This window comes from Colossoma macropomum, unplaced genomic scaffold (assembly GCF_904425465.1).
Source record: "Colossoma macropomum unplaced genomic scaffold, Colossoma_macropomum, whole genome shotgun sequence".
In the NCBI taxonomy this organism is placed as follows: Eukaryota; Metazoa; Chordata; class Actinopteri; order Characiformes; family Serrasalmidae; genus Colossoma; species Colossoma macropomum.
Genome location: NW_023494809.1, coordinates 30,824,036 through 30,849,047, shown reverse-complemented (window position 1 = coordinate 30,849,047; position 25,012 = coordinate 30,824,036). Strand labels below are relative to the sequence as shown.

Here is a 25,012-nt window from a genome sequence, read left to right as displayed (position 1 = left end):
GGGTTTAAATCTGGACTCTGACCAGCCAGAACCCTCAGTAAACACTGTTATATTTTAGGCTTGGCCCATTTTTTTGCACGAGACTGTACATGTAGAAAGTAAAGCATTATTAACAGTAAAAAGCAGCTGCATTAGGCCCTGTTCACACCTGGTATTAACACCCATCTCGAGTGATCTGATCATAAGTGGAGATGTAAAGTCCCTGGCAGTTTACCCCTGTCATCTCCATGTGTCTTGAAAGTGACTGGATTTGGTGACCGGAGGAAGGAACCGCCCACATTTACTACGTCAGTCTCTCGCTGGATTTGTTACCAGAGAAAAATGAACCGCATGAACTGCTAACATGTTATATCTGACGTGATGACGCAGCTGATTAAGGTGGTCCTTCGACGCTGTTGATGACTCAACACTCATTAGCATTCATAATACAAATGTTTTGTGGTCATATGCGTCACTGACCACCTCTGAAGGTGGTTTGAGTGATCAGATTACAGTGTGTCTCCAAGATACTTTGTACTGCATTCACACCTGCGCTGAGCACCGTCCACTGATGACTGGATCACCCAGGTTCCACGTTAGTGCCAGGTGTGAACAGGCCTTAGTGTTTAGTGCTTTATATTCTTACTGTGCAGTATAATTTGCTTCCTCTGCTAAAAAGCGATATTCTTCATGCGACTGACGTCACAAAGAGAACAAGGTGACCGGAGGGGTCCACCAGATTGGTCAGAAGCTTGACCTGATTGGTCAAAGATCTGCTTATCATCTGAAAGTCTCGAATTTAACCTGCTTTGGAGCAGGTTAGGCAAGCAGTAAAAGTTGCCATGACAGTGAATTCCAGTAAAAGCGATTTACCGTCGTGAGACCAAAAGTCCAAGGCTAGATCGAGCTAAGCTTCAAGTTAGCTGGCTAAGCCATCAATCCTGGTCTAGTTATTATATGTAATATTGATGATAATAAAATCTGAAATTTGAAAATGTGCTTGAGTATCACTTTGCCTTACAATGTCCTGCACGTACCAAAAAACACAAAATCTTATCGGCAAACTATTGCAAAACAATGTCACAGGCGTCAGGAGCTTTTAGAGACGTTTCGATGCTTCTGACGTCTGGTTCCCATGACCACCACTGTAATCAATTCTGACTCTGTAATTTTCTCTAGAACGACAGATTTCCCCTTTAAACCACTCTGAACAACTTTGTTTACATCTTAACTGCTAAAAGATGCAGAAAGTTTGAAAAATCTGTGAAATTCCCCATTAAAGTGTCCCTTTACATCGTCACACTGGACATTCTAACTGGTCTGCGGATACCGTTGAGTAGAAAAGTACATTCTGTTCTGGTTCTGAAATGTGACAGTGAGAAAAGTTTTTAATGCGACGCATAAAATAAAACCTATGAAGAAGAAGAGGAGGAGAAATTTTTCATAGTGTTGCATCATTAAAAAATTAAACTGAGCTCATAAGAAAGACGCATCTGTTGTTGCTCAGAACTGAACTACAGTTAAGAACGTTGTCAAAATAAATAGAAAAAAGAAACAATAAAATAACGAAATAAACAATAAAACAATAAAAGCGAAAAGAAAAAAGTTCTTGACTGATGTGATTCTACTCTGCTACTGTATGGAGAAATAACTCTTAACTACTGCTGCTAATTCATTAATATTTTTAAAATAAGAAAGAAAATAAGAAGAAAACAACAAAGGGTCCCAAAGAGAGGCAACAATTTACGCCTCAGGGTCAAAGAACTCCCCATGGAAGAGACGGGAACGAAGCTTTAGGCATGAAAATTTCCTCCTCAGCTAACTAAGCATGAATTTTCAGTGCAAAACATCTCGTAGTGTTGTTTACATGATAAGCTGCACACATTTAAGAGTCTCAAGCTGAGAGAACTACAGATGCAACTAAATAAGATCCCTACCTGCAAAAAATATTACTTCTGCTATAAAGCCATACTCAGAAGGGCAGATTTTCTGAAGAGGAGCTGGCAGCGACCGCATTAAAGTCCCCTTTAGTCCCTCTGTTCTTTCGTTCTTTGGTCCCTTGCCTTTTTGTAGTGTATATCATCAAAGTTAAAAGTGACTTTAGTTCCGTCCGTCCATAAACGTCCCCCCGTCGCTCAGAGCAGGTGTGTTTAACGGGGCAAGACTTCACTCGTCAGACTCATACCTGCGGAAAAAGTGATGATAAAAGAAAAAGTAAATGATAAAAGAAAATTACGTCAAACACAATCCTGAATTTTCTGTTACAGTTTTAATTTTGTGTTTATATTAGCCTGTTTTACAATGCGCTGCACTACAGTCCCCAGCATGCACTGCAACGTTATGTGCACTCTGTCTCTCCTACCTCAAAAACAGTCTATAGGACAGCGGTTACACCTCAACTCTACACAGTTCTGCACAATTCCACACCAGTCACATCACCAAACGACTAACTGCTGTTCAGCCAGTAAAACACTTAACATCAGAACAGCAGCTCAGAAACTGAGCCCAAGAATTAATGAACCTGCAGCAAAGAAAAGATGTGAGGAGTCTAATTGAAGCAAAACAGGTAAGTTTGAAGGACTGAGCTCCTGGTGACGTTTAAATATTGAATATTTCAAGTATTCATGTAATATTTCAAGGTCTACTACAAGTGCCTACAACATTAACTAAAAATGAAATCATGAAATTTTAATTTTTTGACCTAGTTTAAAAAAGGCAGTTGCCCTTCATGTTGTGTCAATATTCCATGATGAACAGACCAACAGAAATGGTCCAAGTTTTTTCCTTTCTCCTGTAAAGTTATCTTTTTTGGAGATACGAGGTTTTTGCTCCGACAGCAATGATATGATTATCAGCCCCCCTCCATTTATCTGTTTTTCAGTCGTGGCCATTAAGTTATTCCTTTTTTCAGTGTCAGAAAAAAGCATAAAAAAAATATATTCACAGAAGCCTCAACAACTGAAATGGCATCAATGTTTTCAGTATTTTGTGAGTCCAGGCTTCACCTTTATTACAGCTTCCACTGTTCTTGGAAAACTTACTTTCAGTTTCTCAAAGAAATCTGCAGATACGCCTCCGAAGTTCAGTCGTTGATCATTTTCTGCTTCTCTCATTTTGTAATTACAAATTTAGACTCAGCAGACCATAAAACTTCACTCTGCATCTCAGATGTCCAAATTTTCCTATCACCTTTTCTCATTTTCTACACATCCTTTCAGACCCACAGCGCTGAGTCGTCTTCTCACAGTGGAAGGATGGACAGAAACACCTGTGGATGTTTTCAGATGTGAAGCAGTTTGATTTTCTCCTCTCTCTCAGAGATGAAAGGGCTTTTTATTTGTTTATCTGATGGGGGCAGTTTTGGTTCCATTTCGTTTTTCCTATGATAATGTTTTGAATTCCAGTTTTTGAAAACTCCTGTTTTTTCCACTTACTTTCTGCTTCCTTACACAAGCGCATTATCGTATATCTAATCTCCTCAGAAATATCAGAAACGTCTCCTTTATCCATACTCCACATGAGGGAGAACTGTGTGAGGCAGCTGAGGTGAGTTTGGGTTGTTTGTGTGAATGTTAGTGTCTCTCTGAAGGGGAACATAAAGTCAGTGAGATCTTTGGGAGCAGATTATGTTGGGAGGACACAGCTGGACCTGGTTAGTTTTGGGACTGGAAGGATTTAGTAGTGGACAATTTAATCACTGATAAATCTGATATTATACTTAACGTTGGAATATTTTGTGTAATTTTCTGTAAAATATGTTTTCTTACTCTTTGTTTCCCCCTTAAACATACAAAAAACAGAAATCCTGTAAGTCATAATAATAAGTATCACACAATTATGATTTAGTATCTCATTGTTATGCCTTCCTGTCTCATAATATAATGATGTCTCATAATTGTGACTTGAGATCTCATTATTCTGACTTGCTACATTGTAATATTGAGATCTCATAATATGGAGAAGGTTTTCACTTAGTATCTCTTAATTATAACTTTCTACATCACAATTATGACTTATTTCATAATTACAACTTAGTGTCTCATAAATATGACATAGTATGGCAATCTTATATTTACGACTTACTATCTCATAATGAGTTAGTATCTCATAATTATGATTTACTATCTCATAATTATGTCCTAGTATCTCATAATAATGACTTAGCATCTCATAATTATGATAAACCTTCTCATTAAAAGCACATTGTTTATTATGATAATGATAAAATATCACAATATTGTCCAATTCTACTTTGTGGCTTTGAAAAACAATGACTCAAACTAAAAGTCGCTGTGTCAGCGTCTCCTGTGCTGTACTGTATGTCCTTAGCACTTTACTTTGAACAGAAAATAAATTATAATGTGCAACATACTAGGGCTGGACGATTATTTGAATTTAATTTCTAATTACAATTTTGGCTTCCAATGATTTTGCAAACAAGATAATGGAGATAAAACAGTTATTCCGCTGTGCAATGATGCTCTCGTTTTGTCTTGTATTTTAAATCCACTGAAAATTCACTGTTAAAAAGACAAGTTTATTTAATGTATGATGTTTCCAAAGTCAATGAGTACACGTCAAATAATCGTGATCTCAATATAATCATTGTCTCATCATATAATCACCAAAATAATCATGTTATGATAATCGAGCAGCCCTGCAGCACACTACGCATCAGAAAACTCAACTGAACCTGCATGCAAATGTTCAAAGAAGGTGAAGAGAGCAGCAATTCTGTTTGATGTAGCATGAAGAAACAAGAGAATTTCCTCATCATAATATTAATGTAGCCAGCAAACACAGCTGTTTTCACAGGAAACCAGTGAAACTGAACATGGGTGGGTTCAGACTGAGCCGTCTCTACTGATAGAACAAACACAGTGCTGACTGGAATCCTCACACTGAAAGCTTTTAAACAGGTTAGCACCTCTTAACCGATCATCTGATCACTTACAGCAGCACTCACCTCTGTAGTCTTTTCCTGAGATCCTTAATCTGATCGTTCTTCTTACTTAGGATTTCCTTCATGTTCCGATACGCAGCCGTCTGCTGGAACTTCTTCTCCAGCTCCTGAACACATACGTACACTTTTTTAGCATGTATGGTTTATTACGAGGCACACTGCGGTCACAGCGGGGAGCGGGGCAAGACGTACCGCGGGGTCAAAAGTAACATGGACTTATTGTGCTCAAGAAGGATCTTTTGGTCTTCTTCTCGTACACTCCAAACATCAAATTCGGCGAATTTTTAACATTTGGATTTGGATTTTTTTATTAGATTTAATGCATAGATTCATCAAAAATGTACATGCAATTAAAAAATAAATTTATTTCACTAATCAAAAAATTTTTACTAATTAATTAATAGTTTTTTTTTACTAATCATATTTATTATGATGCATATATTTTTAAATACAGTGCCATGAAAAAGTATTTTAATTGTTAATTAGAAAAAAATAGAACAACAACTTACACAAAATACAGGTTTTAAATGATCACTGTACATATTGCACTTTCTGCACACCTTATCACACATATTGCACATCTGGACACTCCACACCTGGACACTTTTATTTCAGTACCAATATATGCACATATTTATTCAGTATTTTCATTATATGCTGTTACCTGCACCTCCTTGTACATTTATTACTGCACTGCCTTTTCATCTCAAGTTATTGATCTTATTGCATATTTTTATATATTTCTAGTTGTATATTTGCCTGTAGATTTTTTTTGTATATATTCTTCTTTTTATATTGTATCACCCTTATTATTATAACAGTCCTGTGTTGTGTGATTGATACTGGCTGCTAAATTTCTGTCTGTCTGTCTCGTAGAAAAAAGTTAACTAACACCAACTGGCCCTGTTTGAAAAAGTAGTTGTTAGTTACTCAATCAACCAATTAACCAGATTTAGTTCATAATTAGGGATCAATTAAACTAGACACACCAAGGTTTGACTGCTGCCAGCCTTGTAGAATCTAAACATCTCTTAAATAGAACCTTTCCAGCAACGTGAAGCAGGCTCAAAGTTCTCAATGTGCAGCTCATTGTGCTGCAATCAAAAGAAAGAAAGATGGGAAAACGTTACTGAAATATATCAGTGCGGAAAAAAGGTTACAGAGTCATTTCTGAGGCTCTGAGACTCCAGAGAACCAGAATGAGAGACATCATCTCTTAATGGACACAACTTGGAACGGTGGTGAATCTCTCCAGAACCAGCTAACCAAAATTCCTCCAAGAGCACAACGACGACTCATCCAGGAGGTCACAAAAGACCCCAGACAAACATCTAAGGATCTGCAGGCCTCGCTCACCTCAGATAAGGTCAGCATTCAAGATTCTACTGTTAGAAAGAGGCTGGGGGGCAAAAATGGTGTCCATGGGAAACGAGACAAAAACCACTGCTAACCAAGAGGAACATAACGGGTTCATCTCACATTTACCAAAAACACCTTGATGACCCCCCAAGCCTTTTGGAACAATGTTCTGATTGAGCTGAAATGTGGTGAAAGTGGACCTTTTTGGAAGAATCTGGTGTAAAGCTAACACAGCATTCCACAATCAGAATATCATACCAGCAGTGAAACATGGTGGTGGAAGTAGAGAGGACGAAATATTTTTTCACGGGATTGTATTTGGATTAGAAAGTTCTTCTGGTTCAAATAACATATAACTATACTGAATTTATTATGTTCTGCATCAGTTGACTGTTTAGTGACTGTTACAACTAACCAATGTCTCTGTTACAATTGAATACAATTAAACCCACCGATGAGGTAAGTTGTAAGTGACTTTCAGCAGAACTGTTCACAAACAGCAGGTGCTGGAAGTTTAAGTTTTCATTCATGTGCAGGGTGCTTGTACAACAATGAATCATTTTACTTAAATAATTTAAAAAATATTTATCAAAAATAAAAATGTGATTGTGCCCCGCTCTCTCCTACTAACATTCCAATACTGCTCAGTAAATAAAGCTCGATAGTTTAAGCTTAATAGAACAAAGAACTTGTCTTATAAAACTGAATGTTGGTAGGTTCAGTGACCAACACAGCCCTGTATCACTGTTGTAAGAAAGCTTCTGACAAACTTTGTCAGAAATGGCAACTTAATAGAAGAAGAAAAAACACTTTTTTAGCTGTTAATTCATTATAAAATGTAACACAAAGTAAGGTACAGCAGACATTTTTTAAATGGTGAAAATGTGGTGTTTCTTTTGTTTTCCTTTTGAGAGCGACGACTGTTACCGTCTTATGGGTTGGACTGTGGGTTGGACGAGAGTTCAGTACCTTCTCAGCGAGGGAGAGCTGCTCCTGGACCCGCAGCAGGTCGTGTTTAGCCGACACCAGGCTCTCCTGCAGCTCCTTCTGGGAAGCAGCGTTTGCGCTCAGAGATTTCTCAAAGTCGGCCTGCATGGCTGCGACCGTGTCCTCCAGATTGGAGATCTCCTGAGCGCGCAGCACGCACTGAAAGAGATCAGCAAGACGGCCTTTACTGTGAAGTTTGTTAAGTTTTGTGAGCAACAATCTACACAACTGAGCAACTTCTGTTTCTGATGTGCACAATGATAAACTCAGTACATACCCCAAATGTTCCAGAGAGCCAACAGAGGACAATGAAGAAAATAATAGGAAATAAAAATCAAATCAGATCGAATCACAAGACAAAAAAGAAAGGAAAATAAAGAATATACTACATGCAGCAACACAAGTGGAGACCAGTCACCAAATTACAAAAAAATGAATGCATCTTTATCTTTATTCTGCACCCACTACAGATGAGTTCAGCTGGAACACCAGGCTAGAGGTCTGCACTCTCGCTGGACCCACCACAATTTCTTGCGGTGCGGGACTAATTTTCAGTGTTGCATGCGGGAGCAGGCGGGTCGATGCACGCATGAAGAGAAATCCCGAAAATTAATGAACAGCCTAAATAAAGTAGAATGATCACTAAATCATATATAAACAAAACAAAATGATAACAGTAAACAGTCAAAATGAAGTCATTCTAATGAGCTGTGAAGCAGCTGAACACGTGAACAACACGCAGATTCTTGCATCTCACAGAGACGACGGAGCCTTCAGTCCGACGGCCACAGCTGCCCAGCAAATCACCAAAAATAACTGCTCTGCGGTTTAATTCCTGCTTTATATTTACTGGGAATAAATGGAGTTTGGTGAAGTTACTCACAGTGAGCCTGATGACCATGACTGCTGTGTTATTTCAGCAGAGAATAATGTGTTTGTCAATAGACACTGTCGAACATTGAATGTCAGTTCACCTTGATGGAACTGCACGGTTCGGTTGCGGGCAGGAGCAGGGACAAAATGTTTCTGTTGCGGACGGGAGGAGGAAAAATGATTCCGATTTTCTGCAGGTGGGGGTGGGACTGAAGAACAGTCCAGCGCAGACCTCTACACCAATACCACACCAGCTCAAAACTCACTGTACAGTCTTAAAGGAGTTCTGGAAGTTCTTTTAGTTCATTAAAGCCAGTGTTGTTTAGGGACAGACATACCTGCTGATCTCCCTGGATCTTCTGAAGGTCTTTCAGGGCCCTCTCAGCCTTGGACTTCTCGTCCAGAGCACTCATGGCCTACAGCATGTACAAAGACATGATACCATTACATACAGTGTAAAGGTTCGCTGATAAACCAACCCTGCTATAACCCAAATTAGCTCATGTAGAGCTTGGTAACTATCTAGAGAGCTGGATCTGGACCTTCAGACTTCATTTTTTTTTGACTTCTTTAATCTGTTTTATCTAATTTCCTGATTTAATTTGTTTACCTGGCTTTCTAAAGTGCGGAGTCTAGCTCTCAGCTTATCGTTCTCCTCCTGTAGTCTGGAAATCTCCTGGAAAATAAAAGCAGAGTTCTAATCAAAATGAGCAGTTATTAATAAAGAATGTGAAGACTTCCCCATTTAATAAAACTAAGTAAGAGATTATATCACAGCAAGGCAATGGAACCTTCTAATGCCGTGTCTGAAACGGTCCCCTTATCACTACACCCTACATTTAAAAGCCTGGATCGCTACATAGAGCACTATTAAAGGGAACAGAATTGGTGATGGTGGTAAAGAAATTCGGACTCTACGTTGGTACGTTTTGCTCATTACTGTGCGACAGCAGATTCTCTCGCATTAACGCTATAAACACCCTGTAGTCAGTCCACTATAACCGTAGAGTCTGACCACACACACATCAGAAGAGCTGACTCACACCTGTAACAGGTGTTAAGAGAGCTCTGTGGAGATGCTGCCACTGTAGCTGGGCTCATTAATCCTCTTCAGAATAGAAACTTAAGACCATCGCAGTGCATTATGGGTATCCCTTTCTGCATTATGTTTTCGGACACCGCAACAAAACGGTGGAACCCCAAAATAGTGCACTATATATAAAAATAGCGACACAGTTTTTCGGACACAACAGATCATTTCCTCTGGTTAAACTAGCTGTCAATACACGTGTGGTTGTTGCCAAACTGAATTAATTGTAAAATATTTCAATATTTCAGAAGCTTTAAAATAAATCAGTTGTACAGTACAGATCCACTGGATACTAACGTTAAGCTTATGAATGAGAGAATCTTTGTTGAGGTGATGAGGACTTATTTACCTTGTTGAGTAGTTCAGACACTCCTCCCTCATTAAGTGGGGCTAACTTAGGTTTACTGGAGTCCTGATTTACCTGAAAGGGCATGAGGTGTTAAGGCATCATGACAAGAGTTTATACTTGTATACTATAATATACAAAATATTAATAACTTCTTGAAAAACAATTTTTTTGTTACATTTTACTGATTATTTGTGTTTAATTGTATTTACTCTAAAGTAACAGCTTTTTTTACATGCAAAAAACCCAAATACAATGAAGTTTCACAAATCACAACAAAGGAAACTCCGTCCACTCTGATCTCAATGTGATATCCCTGACATTATACAGCTGAGCAACCTTGATTTATATCTGTACTGCTTGCTGCGTGGGAAGCCGATATGTTGCATGTCACACATCGACCTGCAAAGTTAACACATTAACCCTGAAAAAGTGACGAGGCGCAGAAAAAAATGGTTTTAAACACCATCTTCACAAACAAGTCTTGTCTTTCTCCGTCTTAGACATGTTGGTGTTCTGGAGCTGAACAGCACCCACCTTACTGTTGGACTTGAAATCAGTCTTTTCAAACTCGGCCACTTGTTCCAATAATTCTCTGGGGGGGAAATTAAAAGAAGAGAGACAAGAGATCAGCAGGAAACCAGACCAGAGGAGGAGAAAAAGCAAAATAATAATACTCTAAAGATCATTAAAAACATTCAAATTGAAGGAGAAGATTTGTAATAGAGCTTGTGATTCTACTGCACTTGTTATTCACCTATTAAGTCTGCTAAAATGCATTGCTTCAGTAATAAGACATTGAGAAAGACTAGACAGCATTATTATAACCAAAATCATTTGCATTTGCTGGATTATACCAGTGTTTCCCACAAACAGGCTGCACTTAAGCATTCCCCAAAGTACAAAGTATTTAATATTTTTATGAATAAAGCAAAGAATCACTCTTTTCTCATGGTCATTTGCATTTTAGCCAAGTCTACGAGGTGTTTCTCATCCAGAAATTTAAAACACGCCTCATTCAAAACCCTTAAAACAAGTGAATAAGTGCTATGATGAGTTTCGATGCCTATAACCACGGAGAGACTGATCTGAAACTGTCACTGGTCAAACTACAGCACTCAGAAAGAACAGTGATATGATTAGACAGCTATACATGATGTAGTGATATAATGTGCAGCTAATTTTACTTAGAGGTGGGCGATATGGCAAAAATATAATATTGCGACGCTTCAAGAGATTTTCATGACACACAATATTTCTTTTTTGATTATTGGAACAGACAAAAAAGAGCCAGTAGTGCTACATTTTAAAAATACTAATAAAATCTGTGAACACGATGATTTTTACTCAATATTCAGCACTAAATGCAGTTAAATGGGAAACAAGTACTGATGATATGCACAATATGTTCAGAAAAGCATACTGTATTGAATTTTGACATAATTTATCACAGTAACAATATATACTGTCATTGCCTTCATACTGCAGATAAATAAAAATGTAGTCATTGAAAAGCAAACCTACACTGAGACACATCAGTGACCTACACAAGCAGCTCTGAATGTCCACACCGTGAAGGCAGCTGCTTTTTCCGTTTCATGTGAAGAAGATAGGGCAGTTACACACTTTAACATAAGCCCTCACCTCCTCCTGAAAACAGTTTAGCACTTAAGACTGTGGCGGTAAACACATCAACACTTCACTGCGATGCTCTGTGGTTTGATAAGGCAGGCGAGCACTGTGGGGCCTGCAGAGCAGGGCGTTTTCCTTCGCTGCGTGTTTGGGTAAGCCACGGTGAGCATGTTCCTACGCTGTTGGGAAGGAGAGGGCCACTGGCCACACACACAAACACACACACAAATACGAACACAAACGCACTGCTGTTTCTCTGATCTGTGTTTTTGCTGTTGGTGCATTTTTTCTTCACCGTGACTGTAACGTGGCCTTGGAAACCACAGTTAACGTTAGATGTACTACACAACACACATACTACACTTTGCTCAGCTCAACGAACAGAGTTCACAACAAAACCTCAAAATTTAGTGTGAAAAAAAAATAAAACAAAACCTGCCATGGGAGGATCACCTTAACTACTTTTTCCCTCGTCTTCAAAAAGGTGTGTTCTACACCTTGCGGTTCTATTCCAAATAATAACGTAGAGCTGCTTAGGGTGCTCACATACCCACAGTGCTATGCAGTTTCTCACATACACACAGTGCTGTGCAGAAGTCAGAGACCACCCATTTCTTTAATTCCCAGTCAAAACGGCCATTAAGTACAAGCTTTCAAGGCACACTCTTAAAAAGGATGGTTCGTCAAGGGTCCTTTAGTAAAGGGGATGGCTCTATATAGAACCATGTGCATGCTTAAATGGCTCTTCGTTGTGATTATTGTTATTGTTGTCAAGCTTGTAACAATACAAGAACCCTTTTTGGTGCTATATAGAACCATTTTCAAAAAGGTTCTATAGAGTATTGAAGCATGAAATGATTTTACATAGAACTCATGGTTCTAAAGTGAACCATCCCCTTTCCTAAAGAACCAATTAAGGAGATACTAAAGTAACTTAGGAGTTACTAAACATAAATGTTCATATAAGCAGTTTGGTAATTTCCCTGCACATATACACTCATTAAATCTAGAAATGAGAAGAGGGACTGAGTCAGGTGTGTTTGAGAAGGAAAAGGAGTGGAACTGGACAGCCCTGGTTTAAACCATCTGGTCAATGTCTAAAAGTTTGTGGACACCTGCTCGTCCAGTTCAGGGGCCAGATCTGACAGGGCGAGATAAGATTGCTTGCAAATTCATATCACAGATGCAAATCTTACTTTAATTTAAGAATCCTATCTTATCTTACAGCATTTTATCTCAACTACACTCTTTAAAAGATGGTTCTTCAATGGTTCCTTAGTAAAGAAAATGGTTCTATATAGAACCATGAACACTCAAAGAACCTTTTGCATGATTAAATGACTTCTTTGCACCGTGAAGTGGTTCTTCAGATTGATGGAGAATGTGCTGATGTTTTTTTTTTGAAAAGGGTTCTATACAGCACCAAAGAGGGTTCTATACAGCACCAAAAAAAAAAAACATCAGCATATTTTTCATCAATCTGAAGAACTCATTTCAAAAAGGTTCTAAATAGAACCATCTATAGCACATTCTCCATCAAGAGTGTAAAGTCCATTAGGAGTGTAAACTACACGATCGAGGTCGATAATCAGTTGTTATGTCTGTTATTAAGCAACCAATAATATGTGAACAGCTTTAAATGTAAACTGAGAGTTAAATAATGTTTATGTACGTTGTTTAACTAGACAGCTACTGTTACTGATATAAAAAACACTATAACAACACTAAGATCAACTGGAGGAATACTGTAACAGCGCCACCGGCTGTTTAAAGTGACGCACCGCTCCCCAGTTTCAGTTTCCATTTCTCCAAAAGTCTGTATGTCTGGAATTTTTGAACCACAGAGTTAAAAATAAATCTCTGAAAAGTGAAACCACCTTCTGTCAGGACACTGTTGGTGTTCTCGTAAAGTCAAGAGGCGTTCCGTCTAGTTAGGATACTTTTGTAATACTCTTTTCTTACATAGCGTGATTGTAAGATAAAGAACTCAGGAACTGATTCTGTAATAGTTACTGTCCTGACACTTGGCATTGGACGGGGTGACCTTAGGCTCATGTGTGGCTGCTCCAGAGGACCCCATTTTATCAGTCAGTACTTTTCTATGGAGATTATACAAGCTGTGCGCAACGGGTGACCTTAAAATAGCTAAACTAACAATTAGAAGAGATGTCTGGACACCATTAGATTATGTAGCCTCTATGGCACTTATATACACTATATGGATTATCGAGACACCTACACATCACACCTACAGCAGCTTTTATGAATCCCATTCTAAACCCATAGGCATTGATATGGAGTTGGTCCCCCTTTGCAGCTCTAACAGCCTCCACTCTTCTGGGAAGCTTCTACAAGATGTTGGAGAGTCTGTGGGAATTTGTGTCCAGTCATCCAGAAGAGCATTTGTGAGGTCAGACACTGATGTTGGACGAGAGGGTCTGGCTCACAATCTCTGTTCTAGTTCATCCAAAAGGTGTTGGATGGGGTTGAGGTCAGGGCTCTGTGAGGTCAGTCAAGTTCTTCCACACCAAACTCACCCAGTCATGACTTTATGGAGCTGCTTTGTGCACTGGGGCTCAGTCATGCTGGAACAGGAAAGGTTCTTCCCCAAACTGTTCCCACAAAGTTGGAAGTGTACAGTTGTCCAGAATGTCTTGGTGCTGAAGCATTAAGATTCCCCTTCACTGGAACTAAGGGTTCTAGACCAACCCCTGAAAAACAGCCCCATAGCATCATCCCTCCTCCACCAAACTCTACAGCTGGTACAGTGCAGTCAGGCAGGTAACGTTCTCCTGGCATTCGCCAAACCCAGACTCGTCCATCAGACTGACAGATAGAGAAGCGTGATTTGTCACTCCACAGCGTACGTTTCCACTGCTCCAGAGTCCAGCGGCAGTGCTTTACACCACTCCATCCGACGCTTGCTGATGCAAGGCTTGAATGCAGCTGTTCGGCTGCTCCCGGTGCAGTTGTTGTGCTGATGTTGATGCCAGAGGAGGTTTGAACTCAGCAGAGTGTTGGTGACTTTTATGCTCTATGCTCCTCAGCACTCGGCGACCCGCTCTGTAACTTTACGTGGTCTGACACTTCATGTCTGAGTTGCTGTGGTTCCTAAACGCTTCCACTTTTCAATAATACCACTCACAGCTGATCGTGGAACATCTAGGAGGAAAGAAATTTCGCCAACTGACTTGTTGCACCGGTGGCCTCCTATTACAGAACCACGCTCAATTTCAGTGAGCTCTTTAGAACGACCCATTCTTGCACTAGTGTGTGTAAAGGCAGACTGCAGGGCTACCTGCTTGATTTTATACACCTATGGCAATGAGACTGAACAAAACACTGGAATCCAATGATTAAGACATATGTCCCAATACTTTTGTCCATACAGTGTATTTAATATTGTATATTTGTATATCTCTCTTCCTCCGGGGTTGACCAGAGGAGGATGGGTTTCTCCCTTGAGCCTGGGTTCCTCTCGAGGTTTCTTCCTCTCACTCCTAGGGAGTTTCTCCTCGCCACTGTCGCCTCTGGCTTGCTCACTGGGGGCTTGGACCTGGATTTAGTTTCTTACGTCTATGGACACCTTTTTATTTATTTGTTTTCCTTCTATAAACTGCTTTTCTGTAAAGCTGCTTTGAGACAACACTAGTTGTAAAAAGCGCTATACAAATAAATGTCATATTGTAAAATGTTCTGCACACCGCTTACACTTTAGGAGGCATTTATGCAGAAATCTAGATAATTTCAACAGCAGTATATTCCCCTTCATTCAGAGCACCTACTGTTCCTGAACTGCAGCTCATCACTGCTACAACTGAAACTGTGAGACTAACAGCTAAAACTATAAATGAGGTACTAAACCAGTGTGAGAGTGACTTTGCCACTTCGGCTCACTGTGGCAGCTGCCCTCACTGAAATGTGCCTTGGTTAACTTTTCAATCTCATATTAATGTTTTCCCCCCATACGACTTTCTTATTTTTAATATGGACGCACATGTGATCATATACCACCACTGTTTCCAGCCTCCTGTTCCATTTTCCATTCTTAATTCTGAATACCGTTCACTGCGAGCCTACTCACGTTTACAGCCAGGGATCCTGCAGCAGCACGGGCGAAATTTGTGATATGGATGCTACGGCAGCCTCAGGCAGCTTCTCATGAACCTATGCTTGGCTCATGAACTGTGTGGTTTCAGCTGACTTTACTATGTGAGCTGCAGGGCAAGGAAGGAAGTGGCTTTCTTTGATTGGAAAGGGGGCATGGCTCCATGACCGGGTCAAACCCAGTGAAAGTTTCGGTAATGTTTCACAAGGCAGCAGGTATTCATGATTCAGTAACCCACCTAACGCGCTGCAGTTGTCAGTGCTGAAGGCTATCTGTTCAGGAAAGGCGGAACTGTGGCATATTTCAGTCATTACGTTTAAAATTTAGAATGTTTTTGCTGAAAATGTTTAGCTTTTTAGGCAGCGGGGATGTAATAATTGTAATGTTGAAGGGGATTCTAAATGGTTAGGATGTAAACAAAGTCAGAGTGGTTTGATGTGAAATGCTCAATTCTAGAGGAAGATATCAAGTCAGAAATATTCACAGTGGTGGAGAACCAGAGTGTTTAATGTCTCTGAAAGCTCCCTCACAAACCGTCAGTACATGAAATGGTTATAAATACGCTGTCTGACGCCTGAGACATTATTTTAGCACAGCTTTCAGAATAAAACATGGTTTTTAATAGATTTATGGCAGAAGGGATAAATGCAGGATGCTGTAAGGTAAAATAGTCCTCAAAGAAAACTTTTATTTTTGTATTTATTACTATTTTACCATGATCAACATTACATATAAAAACAGAGAAGGGACATATAGGTTCACTGGACTGGTCGATTAGTTTCTCAATGCACCATTTCACACAGATCCATTCCGAATGACAGACATTAATTATGCAAAAATCAGTATTTTCAACAATTACTGTGATTTTATTTAAATTTCATTTTATAGAACTTAATAAATCTGAACATTTCAGCACATTTTTATTTATGTAAAGCACACTGAATTGGTGTATGAAATGTGCTATATAAATACACTTGCCTTGCCTTGTTTTGCCGTACCATAAAATGTTTCCTCAGAGTTTCATCAATGTTTTTTCATTTTTCTGGCTCTAATCAGGTGCATTTTAACAGATAAACCCCAATACGCGACCGTAATGCATCATGAAATCTCAACATCCATCCCTAATGCATAAAGAGCCTTTTTTTCTTGTGTTTCTCCGTTTCTCATCTGAAAACTGTGTCACTGGCACCCACCTGTTCTCCAGCTCTGAGATATCGGTCTGCAACCTCAGGTAGAACTTCTCGGCCTGGGAGAAGAGCTGGCGCAGAAGCAGCACGTTGGTGTGGGCCGTGTTAATCAGCTCCATCTCCACTTCCCCGCGCACCACCACCTGCAGACCATCCAGCATGTCAGCCACCTCATCCACCGTGAACGTCTCCTCCACGAGCCTAGATAGAGAGAGAGTGAGTGAGTGAGAGAGAGAGAGAGAGAGAGAGAGAGAGAGAGAGTAAGAGAGAGAGAATAAGAGAGAGAGAGAGAAGAAATCTAAGTAAACCTGAAATAAGGAACAGGCAACCTTTCTACGTAATTCTTACACACACATAACTATTACACAAGTACTTCAAAGGCCTCTTGACGGTTAATTGGTTACTCTAACTCAGGGAGCCCAAATTGTGGCCAATGAGGACGTCTGATTTGGTCCGCCAGACATTTGCCCCAGCCCACCCCCCCTCCTACTAAAACAGAACAAAGAGATCTTTATAGATTGTATAGGCAAGGCACGTTTATTTATACGGCACCTTTCATACACTGCTGCCAATCCTTCTTAAACATTCAGTCCAGACCACAGTGAGAGTCTGGTATTTCGTTTAAACCCTGAAATAAAGTTTTAAGAAAGTTTAAAACAAAGAAAGTTACGATAATTAAAATGAAGAAATGAGTGTATTTAAGCTGATCCCTTCCAGTGAAGCTCGTGTTCAGACTCTCAGGTGGGTTTGATCTGCTCATAAGACGCTTTTACACAAACTTCGGCGTCCGTGCAGCTCGAGTGCTCACTGTCATTAAAGCAGAAGAGAGACACACCACCAAATACCAGGAAATTCTGAAATTCGTGTTAAAATTTCAAAGATTCTACTTTTCACTCAGATTGTTGTGCTGATAATATCATTTGTAAATAAAAACTGGTGGTCTATAACATTGACACCACTGTATGTTCTTATTTTCCTTTTAAAAAAAGCGTATCCTGGCTGAGTTTCTTGGATCTTCCCATGCTATCAAGAGCAAAAAGCACTGTCTCTAACGGTAGGCTTTCAAATGCAGTCACAGGAGCAGTTCTAACTACTAATAATGATGATTAGCCAATCAGAAGCTACTACAGGTCACTATACCAATCCTGGAATCTTCAGACTGTTTAAAGAGGCCGTCAACTCTGTATACGTAAAATCTCGACCCAAAAATCTGAATTTAAATAGGTCTGTCTCTAATCTATTGTTTTAAAATCACTTCTGGTATGAACAAAGTAATGTACAGTAACATGAAATTGAATGGCTTTAGCCTTGTTGTTTGTAAATGTTTGGCCTTAAATAGAGCTGGGCAATATGACAATATTTATCATTATTGTGATAAATTACAATCACAATATGCTTTTTTGAGCAGATCATGGACATCGTCAACAGTTCAAAATCATTTCTCAGCTGCATGTTTGATTAAAAAGAGAGCATAATCAGTCCTGCTTAACTGAATTTAGTGCAGCACAGTGTGAAACGTTAAATATAAGTAATCATACTCAGTTTTTAATGCAATATTTTAAAATGAGGCAGTACCTTTTCTGCTCTAGCTTATCAAATGTCAGAAAAAACAACTATCATGATTTATCACTTATCGTAAAAAACGTCCCCAAGTATTGTGATAGTACAATTTGCCATGTCGCCTCCAGCCTCGACTGCATCTCTCTTCTTTATTTGTTTACTGTTTTGGCTTTTTCACTAAACACTAAAGAATGCAGAAATGCTTTTTTACCTGCTGTCTTTGAGGTCCTGAAAGCAGGAGTCGATAGTCTTGAGTCTCAGGAGCCTCTTGGAACGGGCAAAGCGCATGTAGTTGATGACCTCGTTCTGGTGGTGCTCGTTGAACCCAAAATCAGCCTGGAACGATGGAAAAACAGTGTTATTAGGACTCGCACCATGAACACAAGGTTTGCTGACTGAGATTAATCAATATCGCTGCGTCCAGTTAAGTTTCTGAACCAGTTCATGTCCGCACAATGACAGTTTTGATTTGTAACAATGGGTCAGCAATTGTGTATGCAGTCTAATTTACATATAATTTGCATAACTCTTACCACCACATCTGTGTTAAACGGGGGAGACGCCTCTTTGTCTCAACTCTTACAGTTTTCGCCGGCTAATTTCTTTCTTTCTTCTTTTTATTTAATACTCTTCTCTTTTTTAGTTTTTCGGATGTATAACAAAGCTGAATTTATGAACTGGTGTTTTTCATACATTATAAATGTTTATCTTAGTCATGTTGTGGTCAACTATCCAGCTTACACATCTCCAAAGGAGATCCACCCTGTCTCAGCAGACTCTGTTTACATCCCACTACTCGAATTAAAAAATTCTGAAAAATCTGTGGCATTCCCCTTTAAGACATAGTGCTCTCAGCCATGCTGGGAATGCTTTAAATGCTATAATTCATAAATCAGTAACTGATTTGATGTCCCTGTCTGTGCATTTAATTAGATGTAGGCAGTGTCATTATCCAGGTAAACACTGGGGGGGAGAGACACAGAGAGAGAGAGAGAGAGAGAGAGAGAGAGAGAGAGAGAGAGAGAGAGAGAGAGAGAGAGAGACAGAGACACACACAGAAAGAGAGAGAGAGAAACAGAGAGAGAGAGAGAGAGAAACAGAGAGAGAGAAACAGAGAAAGAGACACAGAGAGAGAGAGAGACACAGAGAGAGACAGAGAGAGAGAGACAGACAGAGGGAGAAGGAGAGACACAGGAAGAGAGAGACACAGAGAGAGAGACACAGAGACAGAGAGAGAAAGAGAAAGAGACACAGAGAGAGAGAGAGAGACAAACAGAGAGAGAGATTTTTAATATTTTTTATTATTATTAATAGTAGTAGTGGTAGTATTTTATTTTATTTTATTACCATATTTATATTTCAAACTTTATAGCTTTGTTTAAATTATTTATCCATATGCAATTTTTTGATTAATTTATTTATTTATTCATTTATTTTTATTCATTTATATTTTTATAATAATTCAATTTAACATGTATTTTACAGCTTTGGCAACATAGGTCTCATATTCTGTCATGCCAATAAAGCATATTTTATTTGATTTGATTTCATTTGAGAGACAGAGAGAGAGGGGGGGGATGGATAAGTTCACAGATAGTGTGATTAAATATCTCAGCAGACTGATATTTCATTCAAACAGCTTCTGCAGCCCTAACAGTGCTGGCTAGTTTAAAGGGGAATTCCACCATTTCTTTACAGTGGGAACCGGGGTCGCCATGACTACCGCATAAACAACACTGTCAACAATTCTGACTCAGTAAGTTTCTCTAGAAGGAAGCGTTTCACACCAAACCGCTCTGAACCACCCTGTTTACATCTTAACCACTCAATTATAGAGAAAGTTTGAAAAATTGGTGGACTTCCCCTTTAAAGAAAATACCATAATTGTCTATTTTACCATCATACAGACTGTGATGCTGCTCTGTTTGTTGTAACAGACATTGTAAAGGGTCAGTAACGTAACACACTAACTATACAGTAGCTCAACAGTAAACATGCGTTATTAACATACGCTCTTAAAAACACGGTTCTTCAAGGGTTCTTTAGTAAAGGGAATACTTCCATTTAGAACCATGAGTTCTATACAAGACTATTTTATGCTTAAAAGGTTCCTTGCGTGGTAAAATGGTTCTTCAGATTGATGGAGAACATGTTGCACTTGGTTCTATATAACACCAAAAAGGGTTCTGCTATTGTTACAAGCTTGACATAACAACAACAGAAGAATATAGACTATATATAGACCTATACAGAAATGTGATATATGTCAATATACGTATCATATGTATACGTATCATATATGGATTTCCCTTATATCCAACACATATTTATCACTTGTGTACATATGTGAACATATGTGTTTGTGTGTATATATATATATATATATATATGGGACATATATTTCCATTCATATATATTATACATATATGGATGACGTATATTACTCATCTGTGCCTGCATCCTGTTGTATAATATAAGGTTTTGGGTTGTTCAAACTTACTTCATACATATGAATTTAAATGTAGACTGTTTAATAGATATGAAATACATGTAATTTTTGTCATACTTTTTTAAAAAAGAATATTAGACATCTTCCTTGACTTCCTAAAGAAGTGAAAGTTATTAGCGCAATAAAATCATCACAACATGAAATAAATGAAAATTTTGTTTCTCGAACATTTAAATAACCTAATTTTTTAAATCAAACAGGTAATATAGTAACAATTATAACTGTGGCTCCAGGTATTATACATATGTGGGTTCATACACCTATCAGACATGTATGTATGCTCCAGATATGAAACACATTATGTCCAATATAAGTTATATACTCACATATATGTGCATATATGGTCATATATCAGCTTTTCTGATCAGCACATTCTCCATCAATCTGAAGAACCATGTCACCATGCAAAGAACAGTTTAAGCATGCAATCGGTTCTGTACAGGACTCGTGGTTCTAAACAGAACCACTCTTTTTGAGAGTGTAGCTGATAGAGCGGATAGGCCAGTATTTAACGTTACCATGTCAACGTCTACATTAGCGAACTATACAGTGGTTAGGTGTAAGCTATGCGGGTACTAGCTAACAGAACCAACAGCTGCGATTAAAGTGTTTAGTGTTCTTGTCTGATATAAGAAGATAAACATATCTAGCTCACTACCGAGGAGCTCACTGATTAACAGGTCAGCAGCCCGGCTAACCAGGCTAACAGATACTCACCATTGCGGAGCGATAAAAAGCGGCTGTTTATCTGCGAATGAAAGTGAAATAAGACGTCAGGGTCCGAAATAATGTGACACCATAGAGCCCAATAAGGCACCGAACCGGCAGCCCGAGACCCGGACTGTTTTTTTCTGGAGGAGCCCGTAAAGAGATGTTAGCCGTTAGCCGTTAGCCGTTAGCTGCGCCGTTTGTTGCTCTTGGAAACGGAACAGCGTCACTGCGTAACTAACCAGCTCCAGCGGCGAGGAGGCCGCAGACCAGCAGAGGGCGCTAAGCGCAAACTTCAGCCTGGGGGCGGGGGGGGGAGTTAAAGGGGAATTCCACCAATGTTTCAAACTTGCTGCATAGCTCAGTAGGTGAGGTGTAATCAGAGAGATTCAGAGTGGTTTGGTGTGAAATGGTTCAGATGTCTTTACAGTGGTGGTGATAGGAACCAGGGGTCGCCATGACTACAACACAAATATAGGCATTTTATTTACTATCCAGAACCACCAGTGAACCTACACGAGTCTTCTGAGTTTATATGGAATGTTGATGATGGAAAATAATGGAGAATCTGAAATAATAAGTTTTCTTTGGGGACTATTTTGCCTCACAGCGCCCTGCATGTATCCCTCCACCATGAATGGAGTTTAAGTTCTCTAAACTATCATAAAACAGTGTCTCAGTCATCAGGCAGTGAATTCATAACCATTTCATGTAGTAACTTTCTGTGAGGGAGCTTTTAGAGGTGGATGTCTGGTTCCTATCACCACCACTGTGAACAGTTCTGACTCGGTAAGATTATCTAGAACAGAGCATTTCACACCAAACCACTCTGAACCACTCTGATTACATCTTAACCACTTAATTACGCAAAATTTTTGAAAAATAGCTCGGCCCCTTTATGTGCAACCCTACCTCCTCTCCTTTTTAAAATCGAGATAATAAAATGAATTGTATTCATGTTTAAATAATTTTATTCAAATAAAATATATTTCAATAATATAATTAATAAAATTCAAAATTAAATGGTTGTCCCTGGCGTTACTCAACCATTCTTTTTTATTTTGTATTTTTGTGTATTTTGTTTTTGTTGATTTAATTTGTCTTTTAGTAGTTTTCTTGGTTGATTTATTATTTTTATTCTTATTTTTTTTATTAGTATCATTTCATTTATTTTTGTCATTTTATTATCATTTAACATTTTATTATCTTATCATTATTATTATTGTCTTACAATTTTTTTTGTTTTTTATCTAAACAGTCGGAAGTCCAACTTCGACTGTGAACGAGTATGAAAAATCACATGGTGGTGGTGGTGTGTTAGTGTGTGTTGTGCTGGTCTGAGTGGATCAGACACAGCAGTGCTGCTGGAGTTTTTAAACACATCAGTGTCACTGCCGGACTGAGAATAGTCCACCAACCAAAAATATCCAGCCAACAGTGTCCTATGGGCAGCGTCCTGTGACCACTGATGCAGGACTAGAGGATGACCAACACAAACTGTGCAGCAGCAGATGAGCAATGAGTGTGAATGAGTGCAGAAAGGTGTTAACCTACATATCGGCTAAAACGGTGAGTTCTCAGAGCACAGCGGAAGGAGCTGAGTGACCGCAACATGCTACAAAGTCTGCAAGTTGTTTGTTGCTGGTGTTTCTATTTTCCTTTTAAAAGGCCCAGTTCCTGGATTTTTCCCTGGCATTAATGTATAATGTTTATGTGGGTTTATGTATCAAAAACAGTCTTTAATTCATTGTACTTGACCTTTTTCCGACCTCTGTTGATCCCAGGCTGTTTTTTACTGTGACTTTAAGACCGATGCCTGTAAATTGTCTCAGTTCTGATTGGCTGTCCTGTATTGCACCTCAGTAAAAACAAGTCAGGGTCTGAAAACCCCTTTTAAGGTCAATGTGAATGGGTGGAGCTTATAGCTGTATAGGCTTAATATGTGAATACATGGTTTTTGTGACATCACAAACACAGGTAATTCAAAAACAGGCTGTTTTTGCAGCTTAGTTCTCATATCGTCTCCAAAACTGTAACTTTACAGGAGAGGGCAAAAACGCTCTTTACTTTCAATGTAAGTCAATGTAAAGAGATTTTATTTGAAGCAGTTTTGGAGCATTTCTATTGGTCCATTCATCATGAAATGTTCACACAATGTAAATTACATGTAAATTATTGCTGAGTTCAAATGATGAAGAAAACTGAAAATCACTGGCTCCCACCAAAATTCAGAGCGCTGGGTCAGTGTTTTAAAGAGAGCTGAGCCAAAGAGTGTTTTCAGGGCATGTAAGTCATTTTTTGTCTAGTTTTTATTTTTTAGGTTACTGAGCTGTTTGTGTGAATCACAAAATCTAGCCTGATATCACTTTATTCACCGTCTTGTTTCCTAGAGCGCAGCACCGTTTAGAAGCAGCGGACAAGCTCACAGCAAGTGCAGCTGGGCTTCAGTCCAGCCTCCGCACTGCGGGGTTAGTTCTTACACAGCATTACAGTTCAGACACCTTCAGTACACAAGACTAATAAAGGACATTCAGTCTTTTTTTCCAGTTTACACAGATTTTAAACTGAAACAGAGAAACATCTGAAAACAGAGACTTTCTTCTGCTTTATTAGGATCTTTCAGATGTCACTATTTTGGTTTTAAGTAAGTTTATTAATGAAATTGACATTATCAGCTGGTAAAGCTGTAGTTATTCAGAAACAATGTTCATCAATGTTTTACTGATGTTTTTATTTACTGGACAAAAATAAATCAGTCATTATTTGACACACAGACTCAGTCAGTGTTCATATACACCAATCAGGCATAACATTCTGACCACCTCCTTGTTTCTACGCTCATTGTCCATTTTATCAGCTCCACTTACTATATAGGTGCACTTTGTAGTTCTACAGCTACAGACTGTAGTCCATCTGTTTCTCTGATACTTTGTTAGCCCCCTTTTACCCTGTTCTTCAGTGGTCAGGACCCCCATGGACCCTCACAGAGCAGGTACTATTTGTGCGGTGGATCATTCTCAGCACTGCAGTAACACTGACGTGGTGGTGGCATGTTAGTGTGTGTTGTGCTGGTCTGAGTGGATCAGACACAGCAGTGCTGCAGTAGTTTTTGAACACCTTAGTGTCACTGCTGGACTGAGAATAGTCCACCAACCAAAAATATCCAGCCAACAGCGTCCTGTGACCACTGATGAAGGACTAGAGGATGACCAACACAAACTGTGCAGCAGCAGATGAGCAATGAGTGTGAATGAGTGCAGAAAGGTGTTAACCTACATATCGGCTAAAACGGTGAGTTCTCAGAGCACAGCGGAAGGAGCTGAGTGACCGCAACATGCTACAAAGTCTGCAAGTTGTTTGTTGCTGGTGTTTCTATTTTCCTTTTAAAAGGCCCAGTTCCTGGATTTTTCCCTGGCATTAATGTATAATGTTTATGTGGGTTTATGTATCAAAAACAGTCTTTAATTCATTGTACTTGACCTTTTTCTGACCTCTGTTGATCCCAGGCTGTTTTTTACTGTGACTTTAAGACCGATGCCTGTAAATTGTCTCAGTTCTGATTGGCTGTCCTGTATTGCACCTCAGTAAAAACAAGTCAGGGTCTGAAAACCCCTTTTAAGGTCAATGTGAATGGGTGGAGCTTATAGTTGTATAGGCTTAATATGTGAATACATGGTTTTTGTGACATCACAAACACAGGTAATTCAAAAA

At 39.1% G+C, this 25,012-nt stretch overlaps 1 protein-coding gene across 2 annotated transcripts; it reads right to left on the bottom strand.

Annotated features, from left to right (window-relative positions):
* Window positions 1-1,151: 1,151 nt before the first annotated feature.
* lztfl1 (leucine zipper transcription factor-like 1) lies at window positions 1,152-21,527 on the bottom strand. Of its 2 annotated transcripts, none has more exons than XM_036558626.1 (10): window positions 21,311-21,527; window positions 18,296-18,420; window positions 16,531-16,725; window positions 10,135-10,192; window positions 9,601-9,672; window positions 8,772-8,837; window positions 8,500-8,577; window positions 7,271-7,447; window positions 4,946-5,049; window positions 1,152-2,164 (listed from the first exon to the last, which is right to left on the bottom strand). In XM_036558626.1, exons 1-10 carry the CDS (start codon window positions 21,311-21,313, stop codon window positions 2,146-2,148), a joined length of 897 nt encoding a protein of 298 aa, XP_036414519.1. In that variant the 5' UTR covers window positions 21,314-21,527; the 3' UTR covers window positions 1,152-2,145. The 2 variants fall into 2 exon arrangements, with proteins under 2 accessions (XP_036414519.1, XP_036414520.1); XM_036558627.1 differs by having other exon boundaries at window positions 7,271-7,429.
* Window positions 21,528-25,012: the final 3,485 nt, after the last annotated feature.